The following is a 14,849-nucleotide window of genomic DNA, read 5'->3' as shown; positions in this document are numbered from 1 at the left end:
CATTTGTTGAGGGTCTAGAATAGACTCACATCATCTACTAGTAAGTTTTAAATAAATAGAATCAACCTCTATTTCGCTTTAATTATGTGTAATGTACTTAGGGGGACTGTGGCCTCCCGTCCAGTGTGGACTCCTCTTCTCTCCTCTGGGTCACCCAGCTCTCTTTGGTGGGATGAGAGGCAGGAAGGGCATGGAGGCAGCAGAAAACCACAGTCCTAAGCAACTGATACCCAATCAGGAAATCCACCAGAATGAGAGTCAGCCCAGGGTTTCTTTCTCACAGCAGTGGCGATAGGTGTGGGGCAACATAAATTCATGAACATTTGACTGTGACCACACAAAGGAGGAAAAACAGGTGGCCCAGTGGTTTGAAACACTCCTTTTTATCCACTCTGCTTTGACTGTAACAGAACCACCGCACATCCATTTGCACGGGCTCTCAGGCCCTGCCTGATTCCCTGCAGTCTTAGTGGGGTTGCCAAATACAGTGCTCCGTGCTGGCCAACATGCAGGGAAAAAAAGCAGTTTGGAGATGAGTCCTAGGGAGATGGTGATTTTCACTGCTGCGGGCTGAGGGCCACCAAGGTTCCCGTGCTTTTTGAGGCCTGAGCATTCTACTTGAACTATGGGAACTTACTAGTGTCCTCCTAATAAATACTTTTTATTATTTAAATAACTGAAGGGTAGCAGGATTTGCCACCCCCAGATATGGCATTTTGGCATAATGATTAACTTGAGCCGAAGGCATCTGAGAAGAACTGATACGAGAAAAGCTCTCTGCTCTCCCCTATTTGCCTAAAAGTAGGACATAAGTTTATAAAGATGTACCCCACTCCTCTCTCTATCAGGAAGGTCAGAAGTTAACCACCGAGACTATTCTAGACCCTTATCAACCCAGAGAAGGCACCAGAAGAATCTACACAACGAACCTAGCTGAAATTAGCTCTTATCCACTATTGACTTTCCCATATGTTTGCCTTCCCATAATCTGCTGCCTGCCCCTAGAAACTCAAAGTCTTTTTCTTTAATCTTGTCACTTTACTAGAAAATTATTGTTCTTTGCTAAGATGCTATATAAGCTCTCTGTGTATTCCCAGGTACAAATGTGATATGCCTGTCAATAAGCCTCTGTTTGTTTTTCCCTTGCTAACCTATCTTTGTCTGTCTAATTTGCAGGATCCCAGTCAATGAACCTAAGATGAGTAGAAGAAAATGAAAATTTCCTCCCCTGCATAGGTCAGAGTCAGTTTTTCTTACTGGCAACCAAATAATAATAAAGTGTGGATGGGTGTGGGGATGGTCTAACCAGGGAATGTACACTAATGTTTCAGAAGTAACAGTTGCTATTTTTCTTCATTTGTTGTGTCTATATTTCCCACAATGAATAATGAATATTGTATTAATGTATTGCTTTTATGATACAATATGAAAAGATAATCAAACTACTTTTACAATTGGGATCAGAGACAGAGATGGGGCCGGGCAGCTGGGATGCATTGGTGACCACAAGTGATTTTAATTTAGATCTGACCTTTTCGGGAGTTAAGGAAAAAAGTTGAGACAGGAAACACATGGGTTATTTAGTCTGATAAAAAGAAGGACACATATTTTTCTAAGAAGACAAGGTTTTTCCTGGCACTGAACTTGAGGATGGATTTTGTATGTGTGGGTTCTTGTTTAAGGTACACTGAGTAATCTAATAGATATCTTAAGATGTGTTTTTGCAAAAGACAGAATGTTCTTAAGATGATTTTTTTAGATTAGCATGCTGTAAAAATTATGAGACATCTTAATATGGTGGAAACATTTCTGCCAGAGACCAAAATAATAAGATCGAAGTAAGTTTCACTCTCCAGATATTACCCGATACAAGTAATAGGCCCTGGCTCCCACTCTCACCTACCTCAGAGCCAAATTCAGAATTTCATTGCTTCTTCCAAAGTAGATCCAAATTCACATTATTATAAAAAATGGACATATTTGTGGTTGGTTTGTGATTCACATCCCTCACCAAACAGCAAGAACTTAATCAAACTCATCCAGTAGAGTTTGTTCCTCTTTCCAGTTACTCCATTTTGTCCTTTCTCTTCCCCAGATTACTACAAATACTCTCTGTGTTCCAGGTTTAGCTTTTGTCCTCAGTTGAAGACAATCCAGCTCTTGTCTGTCTTGTTCAATAAGACAAAAGCCTAGTTTGGTTAGTGGAATAATTTCCATTTGTTGTTCTCAAGCAAGACCCTTAATGCCTTACCAACCTACCAAGAAATGAGATCTGAAAGTCTTCTGCTTTTGACATGATGGTGGACCAGATATCTCCTCTTACAAAAAAACCAGAACTTACAAAAAGCACAATTTTTATTATATTGCTTGTATCACAGCAAACAGAGAACTTTCCAAAGGAAAAAACAAAACCTCAGTGACTCTCGTGCCTCTGAGAAGACAGAGTTGAACAGGAGGGAAATGAAATTACAATATCAGCCCTGCAATCCAGAAACTAAGCTGTTAAGGTCAGTGGCAAGACGGAGGAGGGAGAGGAAGGGAGGGATGAGCCCAGGACTCCTGATGGTCCAAATATGGGTTAAAAGTGGTTGCAGGTTCGCAGCAATCCCAAGCTCCTGGAAGACGTGAATAAAAATCATATCTGGAGGAAGCATCCTCAACTTGGGCCACAGATTTTAAACAGATGAATATCAACCCAATGTCAGCTTACAATCAAAGATCACCAAAGCCATCTAGATAAAAGAAAAGAATGAGATTCCATACAAACAATAAACAATAAATTTAGACTACCAAGAACTCCAGATATTAGAATATCAGACAGCAACTATAAAATAGCTATGGATGAAATGTCTAAAGAAACAAAAGATGAAATCACGATGATGTCGTAGGTCAAAAGAGACTATAAAATAGACTCAGGTGGCTATGAAAAAGAAGTTTAGAGTCAATGAGACCAAGTAGCAACAATCCCTTTCCAAAAAATATTTGGGGATAGAATCAAATATTCACCAGCAGTAGAATGGATAGGTTTTGGACAATAAAATACCATACTTCAATAAAAACTAGAGCTATATGCAATAATATAAATGCATCTCTCAATGCCAAACAAAAGAAACAAGATCCTCAAGAAATACAAATAATAGGATTCCATATAGTTCTAAAACAAGCAAAATTAAGCTACAGTAATCAAAACCGTATGGTACTGGCATAAAGACAGACATATAGACGATAGAAGAGAATAGAGAGCCCAGAAATAAACTCTTGCATATATGCTCAAATGATTTTCAGTGGGGCAAAGTATAGTCTTTTCAACAAACCGTGTTGGGAAAACTGAATATCCACATGCAATAGAATGAAGTTGAACTCTTAACTAACGCCATAAAAAATTAACTAAAAATGAATCAAAGCCTTAAATGTAAGACCTAAAACTGTAGAACTCTTAGAACAAAACATAGGGCAAAATCTCTGTGACATTAGATTTGGCAATGATTTCTTGAATATAACACCAACAGCTCAGGAAATAAAAGTAAAAATAGATTAATTTGACTACATCAAAATTAAAAACTTCTCTGTGTCAAAGGACACAATCAACAAAGTGAAAAGGCAACCCATAGAATTGGAGTAAATATTTGTAAATCATATACCTGATAAAGGTTAATATTTCAGAATATATAAAGAATTTCTACAACTCAACAACAAAAACTCAAATAACTATTTAAAAATGGGCAAATGACGTGAATAGACATTTCTTTAAAGAAGATATAAAAATGGCCAATAAGGTGCAGCCACTGTGGAAAACAGTAGGCAAGTTCCACAGAAAACTGAAAATAGAACTACCATATGATCCAGCGATCCCACTCTTGGGCATAAACACGGACAAAACTATAGTGGTTAGAGATACACTTCTGTGTGTGCATTAACACGTGCATATAAATTACAAAGGAAAGCACAGTTATTATCAAACAGTCAAGATAATGGTCATCTCCAGGAAGAGGGAGACGTTTATGCTATGGAAGGGCGTATGTGGTTTCTAGGCTGCTGAGAATATCCTATTTCTTGACTTGGGTGATGGTTACACACACATTCACTTTGTAATTTTTCTTTAAACTGTTCCTATGTTTTATTCATATATATAAAAGTTTTAATGTTTTTCTTTAAAACGTGTGTATACATTTACACATACATATGTGTATATATACACAGTAGTGAATAAAACATAGAAACAGTTTAAAGAAAAATTACAAAGTGAATGTGTGTGTATATATGTATATGCATGTATATATGTATATGCATATGTATATATACATATCTATGTATACGTATGAGTTTATTTCTTTTTCCTTCTGTAACAAATTACAACGAAGTTAGTGGCTTAAAACAACATAAATTTATCTTACAGTTTGGAGCTCAAAATGTTTCTTCTGATGGCTCTGGGCGATCCCTTTCCCTGCCTTTTCTAGCTTCTAGAGGCCACTTGTACTCTTGGCTCGTGGCTCCATCATCTATCTTCGAAACCAGCAACGTAGCATCTTCCAATGTCTCTCTCTGCTTCTGTCATCACATCGCCTTTTCCTGATTCTGACCCTCATGCCTCCCTCTTACAAGGACCCTTGTGGTTACACTGGGCCCAACTGAATAATCAGGATAATCTCCCATTTCAAGATCCTTAATTTAATCACACTTGCAGGGGTTCTCTTGCCATGTAAGGTAATAGGATCATATTCACAAATTCCAGGGATTAGGCTGTGGACATCTTTGGGAAGCCATTGTTCAGCTTACTGCAAAGTGTTTAATTTTGGGGGGTCAATTTTTGTATTTTTTATTAAGTTTTGAGATTTCTTTATCTGTTTTAGTCTTAATACAGAAGTGATCTGTGAATGTTTTCTCCGGATATATGCCTTGTCTTTTCATTTTCTTAGTGGTGCCTTTTGAGGACCTCAGTTGTTAATTTTGAAGAATTCCAATTCGTTTTTCTTCTGGATCATGATTTGCTGTCATATCTAAGAAATCTTTGCCTAATCTAAGATCTCAACAAAATTTTTTCCTATTTTTCTTCTGCAAGTTTCTTTTTTTAAATTAATTTATTTATTTCTTTTTGGCTGCCTTGGGTCTTTGTTGCTGTGCGCGGCTTTCTCTAGTTGCGGCGAGCAGGGGCTACTCTTCGTTGTGGTGCGCAGGCTTCTTACTGTGGTGGCTTCTCTTGTAGAGCACGGGCTCTAGGCACACGGGCTTCAGTAGTTGTGGCTCGCGGGCTCTAGAGCGCAGGCTCAGTAGTTGTGGCGCACAGGCTTAGTTGCTCTGTGGCACGTGAGATCTTCCTGGACCAGGGCTCGAACCTGTGTCCCCTGCATTGGCAGGCAGATTCTTAACCACTGTGCCACCCGGGAAGCCCAGCAAGTTTTTTAGTTTTAAGCTTTACATTTAGAGTTATTATCTATTTTGAGTTAATTTTTATATAAGGTGTGAGTCATAGGTCTTAAAAATTTTAAGGTTTAACCATATGGTATCATTTATATGTGGAATCTAAAATATGACACAAATCACCTTATCTACGAAACAGAAACAGACTCACAGACATAGAGAACAGACTTGTGGTTGCCAAGGGGAAAGGTAGAGGTGAGGGAGGGATGGATTGGGAGCTTGGGGTTAGCAGATGGAAACTATTATATATAGAATGGATAAACCACAAGGTCCTACTGTATAGCACAGGGAACCATATTCAATATCCTGTGCTAAATCATAATGGAAAAGAATATGAAAAAGAATATATATGTATAACTGAATCACTTTGCTGTACAGCAGTAATTAATGCAACATTGTAAATCAACAATACTTCAATAAAATACATTTTAAAAATAAAAATTTAAATCTTGAATGAATGATGCAAAGACCAAAATATAGTGAGAATTTATCAGCTGCAGGGGTGGTTAGTATTGGATGCTCTATACTAGCAGCCTCTTGGCCATAGTATTCCTTCCAGAACACCTAGGTTTCTGTCTTCAAGTATGACAACTATACTGAAGATGAAAATTATATTTGTGTTCAACAAAACATAAAAAATCCCTAAACAATGTCCCAAAATAACAACAAACAAAAACACCTTCCTTAGAAACCAGTTTGTGATGATAAATATTCTTTTCTCTACCACATTTTAAAATGTTTAAATAAAGGTTTTATTACAGACACTGAACAAGAATAAGACCAACTTACATTGTACTCATTGTTTGAGGAGTTAGCTAAGGAGACCTGAACTGAACAGTATACTTTTTTCTATCCCGGTGATATTTAAATCGATGTCTTAGAATATTGCTTGTTTGGCTGGTCCCTTAATGCATCTCTTTGTTTATGTGTCTCTTCTCAGGTTTCCATGATGGAAAGAGATTTCCCCCTTATTATTATATTCTAATATTTTGATCTTATTTGGTTGAAATTTGGGAGAGGAGGGAAGTGAAATAGGAGTTCTCAAAACACTCTGGACCTTTAAATGCTTAAAAATTATTTTTATGTCTACGTCTGCCTTTTTGATGTTGTCCACTGTGTTTGCTTTATACAAATAGTATAAAGCAAATACAGATAATTTCTAAACGAGCACTCTCAAATGCTAAATGCTACAGGATCAGAGATGGGAGAACATGGGTCCTGGCACTAGGTAGGTCCTGGCTTCAATCCCAGCTTTGGTGCTTATCAGACTTTAGAGAGTTTCTTAGTCTTGCTGAGCCTCAGATTTCCCTTCTGCTAAATGGAGAAAATTATACCTTCCTTGGATGCACAGACTAGGTGCTTTATAAACCTAGTTATTTGGAGGAGGCCATGGGGCTTGAGAGGAGGCAGAATTCGGGGCTGGATCTTGAGGGATGGATGGGATGCTTTCTCTGACTTTTGCTTTTCACCAGCTTCTTCGTCTCTGTGAAAAAGTAGCATCCCTCCTCCACTGCCTGCCTTTGCTGTTACCATGGTGATCCAGGTTCCATTTAGCCAGAGTTTGTGACAGGACAGATTGGTTTCGCGATTTGTGAAATCTCACTCTCTAAAATAAGGACCAGGCAGTCACGGCAGCAGTAACAACATGGTGTTGGGTAGAGCTTCTGCAACCTCTCAGTCACACAGTAAGTGGAGAAGCTATTGTCAGCCTGGGTTGGTGCTGTCTTCTTTTTAATATATATTTTTTTGGTTGCGTTGGGTCTTTGTTGCTGCGCGTGGGCTTTTCTCTAGCTGCGACGAGTGGGGGCTACTCTTCGTTGTGGTGCATAGGCTTCTCACTGCGGTGGCTTCTCTTGTTGCAGAGCACGGGCTCTAGGCGCACAGGCTTCAGTAGTTGTGGTGCGTGGGCTCAGTAGTTGTGGTGCTCGGGCTTAGTTGCTCCACGGCATGTGGGACCTTCCCGTACCAGGGATTGAACCCGTGTCCCCTGCATTGGCAGGCAGATTCTTATCCACTGCGCCACCAGGGAAGTCCCGGTGCTGTCTTCTTATTTTTTTTTTTAATTTTTATTGGAGTATAGTTGATGTACAATGTTGTGTTAGTTTCAGGTATACAGCAAAGTGAATCAGTTATACATTTACATATATCCACTCTTTTTTAGATTCTTTTCCCATATAGGCCATTACAGAGTATTGAGTAGAGTTCCCTGTGCTATACAGTAGGTCTTTATTAGTTATCTATTTTATATGTAGTAGTGTGTATACGTCAATCCCAATCTCCCAATTTATCTCTGTCCCACCCTTATCCCCTGGTAACCATAAGGTTGTGTTCTACATCTATAACTCTATTTCTGTTTTGTAGATAAGTTCATTTGTACCCTTTTTAGGAGGGGCTGTCTTCTGGACTGATAAGATATAGCAGTTGAAGATTGCCATTAGCTTTTGTTTCACTTTCCTTCAGTTTCTTTTTTACATCACATGCCTTCGTGTTCCGCCCTTTCTACCATCAAAGGCCTGCTCTTAGCTCATTTGTTCTTACTCAGCTGACATAGTAGAAGTCATGTAGTGGGCCTTAAACTTAGAGATTTCTTAGAATTGGTTTCAGAAAACTTTTTATTATGGAAAATTTCAAACATTAAAAAGTAGACACCACTCATCACCCAACCTCAGTAATTATCAATTCTTGGCCAATGTTTACCTCTTTGCAATTTCACCCTCACCCATATTTTTGAAGCAAATCCCAGAAATTGTATCACTTAGTCCATAAATAATTCAATAGAATCCCTAAAAGATAAGAATCGGTAAAAAAAAAAAAAAAAAGATAAGAATCGGTGTGTGTGTGTGTGTGTGTGTGTGTGTGTGTGTGTGTGTGTGTGTGTAAAACAGGACCACAATACCATTTACAATGACCTTGGAGATACCCTTCATCACTCTTGGAGAAATTATGAAGAATAAAATTATTGACTTGTGTTTCTTCTCATGAAGGTTTAACTGAAACAAGAATTTCTTTCCTGTAATAAAAATCTAGAAAATTAAACAAAATATATGTGACAACTATTGCTAGACAGTGGATGGCAGGCAGCATAGGACTGTGAAATACACAAGGGGAGCCCTATGGTAGAGTCCCAGCTTGCCGTCTGTGGCCACTTCCAGGCTGTGGTGCAGGAAGGAGAATGTAAACAGAGCCTAGTGGACACACTGGATTGAGGAGCAGAGATCAGAATTATTGGAGACTGGCTAGAATTTGCAGGGCAGAATATCAGTGAGGGGGGGATTGGCAGGGGGACCGGTGGTGGGGAGAGAGAGAGAGAATGAGGATGCTCTGGATATCTGCAGGGCAGTCGCTGAGAATCTTTGGCTAACTGATCGTGTGGAGTGAAATTCCATGAGATGAGGAAAGAACCACCAGAAAGCACTAGGTTGAATAATTCCTGGAACTCACACAAAGCTGGGAATGGTTTGCATTGCTAGCAACCAGAGTGGAAAGACCTTGTAATAGTTGCAGCTCCTTTGTTGTACATTACCTTTGATTTGGTGAAAATAAGCAGTTAATGGGCCAAAGTCTATAAAAAAAAAAAAACTTATGTAGATAAGTATTGTCTGAATTAGAGCCCTGATACAGAGCCCACCCTATGATAACCGGTTAGCAGGAACCGTCTTCTATTAAATCTCATCATTCTGAGTGATATAAAGATAGGCAATGCTGTAACCCTATCTTTTAAGTTTATTTCTCAATGAATTTTAACCATTTTTGGATCAGCTGTAAGCTTCTCCTCATCTGTCCATTTGTTATATAGGAAATAGAAAAAAATATGTCTTTCTCTGCTTCACTATATGTACTTTTAGCTGTTATCTAACTATGATCAGAAAGCTTAATACAAACACCTTAAAAGCCGTTATTTTTTATCAGCATCCTTCCACTCAAAATTATTGATTGGTATTCAACAACTTCATAGGGAAGACCAAGATGATTAATTACTTTTGGTATATTACTTTTCAATCTTCTGTCTTAGTGGGATCACTATGATTCTGTGTTGTTTAACATCCGCCTATCTACTGCATCCCACTCCCAGCTTTGTTCAGGGCCTTTTTTTTCTTACTGTGGCATGTTCATGTCCCTAAGAGCATCTAGAACACTATACTTCGGGAAGCAGATAATAGAGCTATCCTAGTAATGTCTGCTTTTGTACTCTTCTAGTTCAAAATCACTATTGCCTATGATATACAACCTTGATTAATCATTCACAAATTTATATATATATAAATTTTAGAGTGGACCACCAACTGTTTTCCAAGAAGAATCTCTGTCCTGGCATAAAAAAACCCTGCAACCACCAAATGCAGAAGTGGTATATTCATCTGTAAGGTGTGAATTATTTGTGCATTTGACTGGAGTTAGCCTGTGAAGAGGGAAGCAATATTAATCTTTTTACACAAAGGATAATATGCAGTGTCATAGTTGTGTACCCTGCTCTTTTCCACTTAGCAACATACTCATTCATCCATTCATTTATCATTTAAATATTATTTATAGAGTTCTTAATAAGTGTCAGGTCCTGTTCTAGATGCTGGGCATGCAGCCTGCCTTTTGATGTTTGTCTTGCCACAAGAGTAGCTCCTGGCAATCCAATTGGCAGGACTCAATGGGACTGAGTCTAGCAGTAAGGTTACTCTGTTGATGGAAACAGGTCATGGAAAGCAGCACACAAACTTCTTTGGGCTCATCAGTGATCCAGTAGGGAGTCCAAACATAGTTTCCATGAACAAGGTCAGGGTATGTGTGATTCATCTTGAAAAAGAGACCTTTCTGCCCTAGTTCCCCTCCTGTCTCTTTATATGATTCCAGTTATGTCAGCCCAAGGCTTGAGTGCCCATTTGCTACTCTCTCAGTAAACAAGACAGATAACAAAAAAGTAGTATGTAGTGGTCCACGTTTATGCAAGGAAGTAGAGCTGTGAGGAAGCAAACCCAGGATCAGCTCCCCAAGCAAGTCTGCTACTCACCCTTTACTTACACACATGCACTCGAGGGGGAGACAGACAAAACAAATTGTGTATCGGTAGGTGCTATGATGACCAAGAAGGAGAAAGAAATAGAGGATGATGCAAGGTGCTACTTTATACTTTGAGGAGGGGAGTCCTTGTATACTTGTTATTCGCACACCGGTAAGTATATCCGTAGGATTTTTGCTCAGAAGCAGATTTGCCGGGTCAAAGAATATGAGCTTTTTGGAATTTTGATTTAGCCAAATTTCCTTCTGTAGCGTTTGCTCTCCTTTATACTCCTACCAGCCACGTGCCTATTTCCCTACATCTTCAGCAACACAGGATGCCATCTAACTTTTGACTCTGAGCCATCTGATATGTAAAGAATTGCATCTCATCTTTTTTCGGGTTCACACATTTTTCATAAGTTTAAGAATCATTTGAACTTCCTTTCCCATGACCTGTTCATGTTCTCTAACCATTTTCTATTGTCTTTACCTTATTTCTTTGTATGAATGTTTAGTACATCAAGGAAATAATTCTTTTGCCTGGGATATGTAATAAAATATTTTTTTCGATTTGACACATTTTTTGCTTTTTTCATACATAGTTTTTTTTTTTAACTTTTATGTAATTTAATCTATCAACCTCTTATGGCATCAGCACTGTGGGATTATAAAAATAATTTTATCTCATGTTTTCTGAGAGGAATTTCCAGATATCATTTTTAGTATTTATATTTTGATCCATCTCTGGAATTTATTTTGACATAAGGTGTGAAATGTAGAATATATATATATCTGTAGAATATATATATCTGCTTTTTCTATATGTCTATCATCACTTTGATGTATCGAATAACAACTTGATATAATTTCAGAGCATATACATCTGCTCTTAATTGGCCACCTAGAATATGCACGCTTTAGGCCTTTGCCAAAGATTATAACCTCAAATTTTTACTGCTAAACTTTTATCTTAAGCACTTTGATGAAAGATGATTTACATGGAAGATTGTTTAAAGGATATTCTTCTGAGATTTTATATAGGTGTGTGTGTGTTCAAGTTTTATTTCTGCATTAAGACAGAGAGTTTTATATATAACTCCTATTGGTTTTTTTTTTTTTTTTTTTTTTTGCGGTATGCGGGCCTCTCACTGTTGTGGCCTCTCCCGTTGTGGAGCACAGGCTCCGGACGCGCAGGCTCAGCGGCCATGGCTCATGGGCCCCTCCGCGGCATGTGGGATCTTCCCGGACTGGGGCACGAACCCGTGTCCCCTGCATCAGCAGGCGGACTCTCAACCACTGCGCCACCAGGGAAGCCCTAAGAAGGTGAGCCCTTTGAAGGTGAGCATTTATTTCCTTACCTCAGATTTGTTGAGAGATTTTAAGAAATTGCTATACAGAATCCAAGATTGCATTTATCGTAGAGATATTTTATTCAGTGACTTCTGTATAGAAAACACAGTAAGCGTTTTTTTTTTAAAAAATGAAGAGTCAATGAAGCTTTGTTTCTTCTTTTGAAATGGTGACTCTTTTTGGGGTGGGGTTGATGTGAATTTAATGATGGATTTCTCTTGGCTGCCAAGCGCCTGAGGGACGGTATGCCAGGTATTGTGTGGAGCTTGTAGGCTCTGGAATGAGACAGATCTGGATCAAATCCCATCCAATTGTCCTTATGAGCTGAGCTGCCTTGGGCAAGCCATTTATTTATTTATTTGTTTATTTATTTATTATCTGAGTGTTCTCATTTATTTTTATGAATAATGTTTGTCCTTTAAATAATTTTTTAATTGAACGATAGTTGATTTACAATGTTTCAGGTGTACAGCAAAGTGATTCAGTTATACATACATATAGATTTTTTTCCATTATAGATTATTACTGGATATTGAATATGGTTGCCTGTGCTATACATTAGGTCCTTGTGATTTATCTATTTTATATATAATACTGTGTATCCGTTAATCCTGAATTCCTAATTTATAACTCTTCCTCCTTTCCCCTTTGGTAACTATAAGTTTGTTTTCTGTGTCTGAGTCTGTTTTGTAAATAAATTCATTTGTATCATTTTTTAGATTCCACATATAAGTGATATCATATTATATTTGTCTTCCTCTGTCTGACTGACTTCACTTAATATGATAATCTCTAGGTCCTTAGGCAAGTCACATAACTTTTCTGTGCTCACTGCCTCACCCGCAAGCCAGGTATAATAACCAGTTGCCTCGTTAGATTGGGAGGATTAGATGAGGTTAAAATAAATGAAGGGTTAGCACAATGCCAAAACATAGTAAGCGTTCAATAAATCTTAGCTTATTATTATTATTGATTCGTGTTGATCAAAGTGTTAAGAAGTATGCCATTTTAAAAATGGTTTATAGCATTTGGAAGATTAACGTAAGTCTTAGATGCATTGACATCTGTCCTTCCCAGGAGGAGCTGAATTATTTCTCTTTTGCTATTGTCCTTAACATCCTAGAAACCAGGGGCTTGAAAAAGATCAAACTGTCAAAAAACAAACAAACAAAGCAAATGTGAGTGAATCCTGTTCATTTCATAGAATCATAGAATCTAGGTGTCAGAAAGGAATTTAGATGTTATTTGGTCCAGTTTCCCTTCCCAGAGTTATTTGCTAAATATTTAAATAAACCCCAATTTTAACTTTTTTCCCCTATAAATGACACTAAGGTGTCTTTTTTTTGGCGGTACGCGGGCCTCTCACTGTTGTGGCCTCTCCCGTTGCGGAGCACAGGCTCCGGACGCGCAGGCTCAGTGGCCATGGCTCACGGGCCCAGCCACTCCGCGGCATGTGGGATCTTCCCGGACCGGGGCACGAACCCGCGTCCCCTTCATCGGCAGGTGGACTCTCAACCACTGCGCCACCAGGGAAGCCCTACGGTGTCTTTTGAAAGAAATGGGAAGTCAGTTTGAATCGGAACGAAATGTGTATTTATTATTTCTAATTTGTCAAATATTTACAGAACCAAATCAGGATCTGATATTTCACTTGGTTTAATTCTTTTGGGAAACAATTTCCTCCATCTTTCATGGGAGGTTAGCTGCTAGCGGGTGGGAGATCTCACAGCGCTCCTGGCACCCACTCAGATCTGGTACCCACTGTGGTCCTGCACAACCAGGCAGTAATCAGCAACCACTGCCGCTGCTGCAGAGAGGACGTTGTGCTGACCCGGGAATAACAGCTCTGAGTTGATGATGTCAGTAACTTTTAAAATAGCTTATTTAAAAATCTCTTCCGTGACCTCAGCTATACTTAATGCCACTTAGCTCATCTAGACATGGGCAGGAAATGTAAGAAGGATAGGTGACAACTGGAACTCCAAGCAGCTATATCTTCAGAAGCCCATTTTAGGAAAGAACTTGTCTGAGCAAGTTGAAGATTGAAGATACACTTGGTATCAAGTGACTGTGATGTAGATATAGAACTTGTGTATCCCCAGCCCTGCAAGTCTGGGGAAAGTCTAGCTATACAACAACAGTTGTACATGGTATTTCTCAAGCTCTGCACATACCTTCTGTGATGGGAGCTCTGGCTCCCTTCTCTGGTCCCCTGTGTGTTTTGGAAATTCTGCAGAAAATGATTCATGGGGACTCATGGACAGCTCTATCAGTTACCGTGTGTTTCCCCCGTTGGCCCTTCTTAGCATTCTCTCCTGCAGCTCAGGCTGCCACCGCAGCAGGCCATGCCTCCCTAGGTCTGCTGCATCCAGGCTGAGGATTCGTAATGCCAAAGGTGCTGATGTCTGCACTGAGAGCACGTCCCCCACTTGCATAGCCACTTGCAGAGGGTGCCACTGCCAGTCCCTGACAAGCTGTGCTTAGTCTTCTGGAGCCTTCAGTGTAGCTGAAGCAACTCCAAACCAGAGGGCATATTTATCTGTTCATTGGACACCAAAGCTATACCCCCAAATCTCCAGCAATCTATACCCGTTACTATTAAAATTTTTATAGACCATTATTAAACATGCTCTTATTAAAAAATCGACAGTTGATTCCACAGCACCTAGATCATCACAGAACTCAACAACTTTTCAGCCTAATAAAAATTCCAAGTTTGGGGCTTCCCTGGTGGCGCAGTGGTTAAGAATCCTCTTGCCAATTCAGAGGGCACGGGTTCAAGCCCTGGTCTGGGAAGATCCCACATACCGGGGAGCAACTAAGCCTGTGCGCACAACTACTGAGCCCACATGCCTAGAACCCATGCTCTGCAACAAGGGGAGCCACCACAATGAGAAGTTCACGCACCACAATGAAGAGTAGCGCTCTGCTCGCTGCAACTAAAGAAAGCCCGCACAACAACGAAGACCCAACACAGACAAAAATAAATAAAAAAAAAAATTAAAATAAAGTTCCCTTTAAAAAAAAATTCCAAGTTTGTTCTGCAAAAATTAGCACATAAAGTTTTGAACTGGTTCACGTCCTGTTTT

General features: G+C 39.2%; 1 protein-coding gene across 8 annotated transcripts in view; it reads left to right on the top strand.

Annotated features, from left to right (window-relative positions):
* The window catches only part of PLEK (pleckstrin), a 66,565-nt gene that overhangs the window by 14,277 nt on the left and 37,439 nt on the right, over positions 1 to 14,849 (top strand). For 2 of the 8 annotated variants that reach the window (XM_079941054.1, XM_079941052.1), the window contains exons 2-3: positions 1,177 to 1,236; positions 11,590 to 11,748. The exons of 2 other annotated variants lie outside the window; for them this stretch is intronic. In XM_079941054.1, coding sequence (XP_079797180.1) covers positions 11,623 to 11,748 — 126 coding nt within the window. In that variant the 5' untranslated portion in view covers positions 1,177 to 1,236; positions 11,590 to 11,622. Of the gene's footprint in view, positions 1 to 1,176; positions 1,237 to 2,378; positions 2,508 to 11,589; positions 11,749 to 14,849 lie in introns of all 8 variants that reach the window. 4 more of the 8 variants (XM_079941059.1, XM_079941058.1, XM_079941055.1 and 1 more) reach the window with 3 other exon arrangements.

This window comes from Stenella coeruleoalba, assembly GCF_951394435.1.
Source record: "Stenella coeruleoalba genome assembly, chromosome: 13".
NCBI lineage: Eukaryota > Metazoa > Chordata > Mammalia > Artiodactyla > Delphinidae > Stenella > Stenella coeruleoalba.
This window is presented reverse-complemented; position numbering and strand designations above follow the sequence as displayed.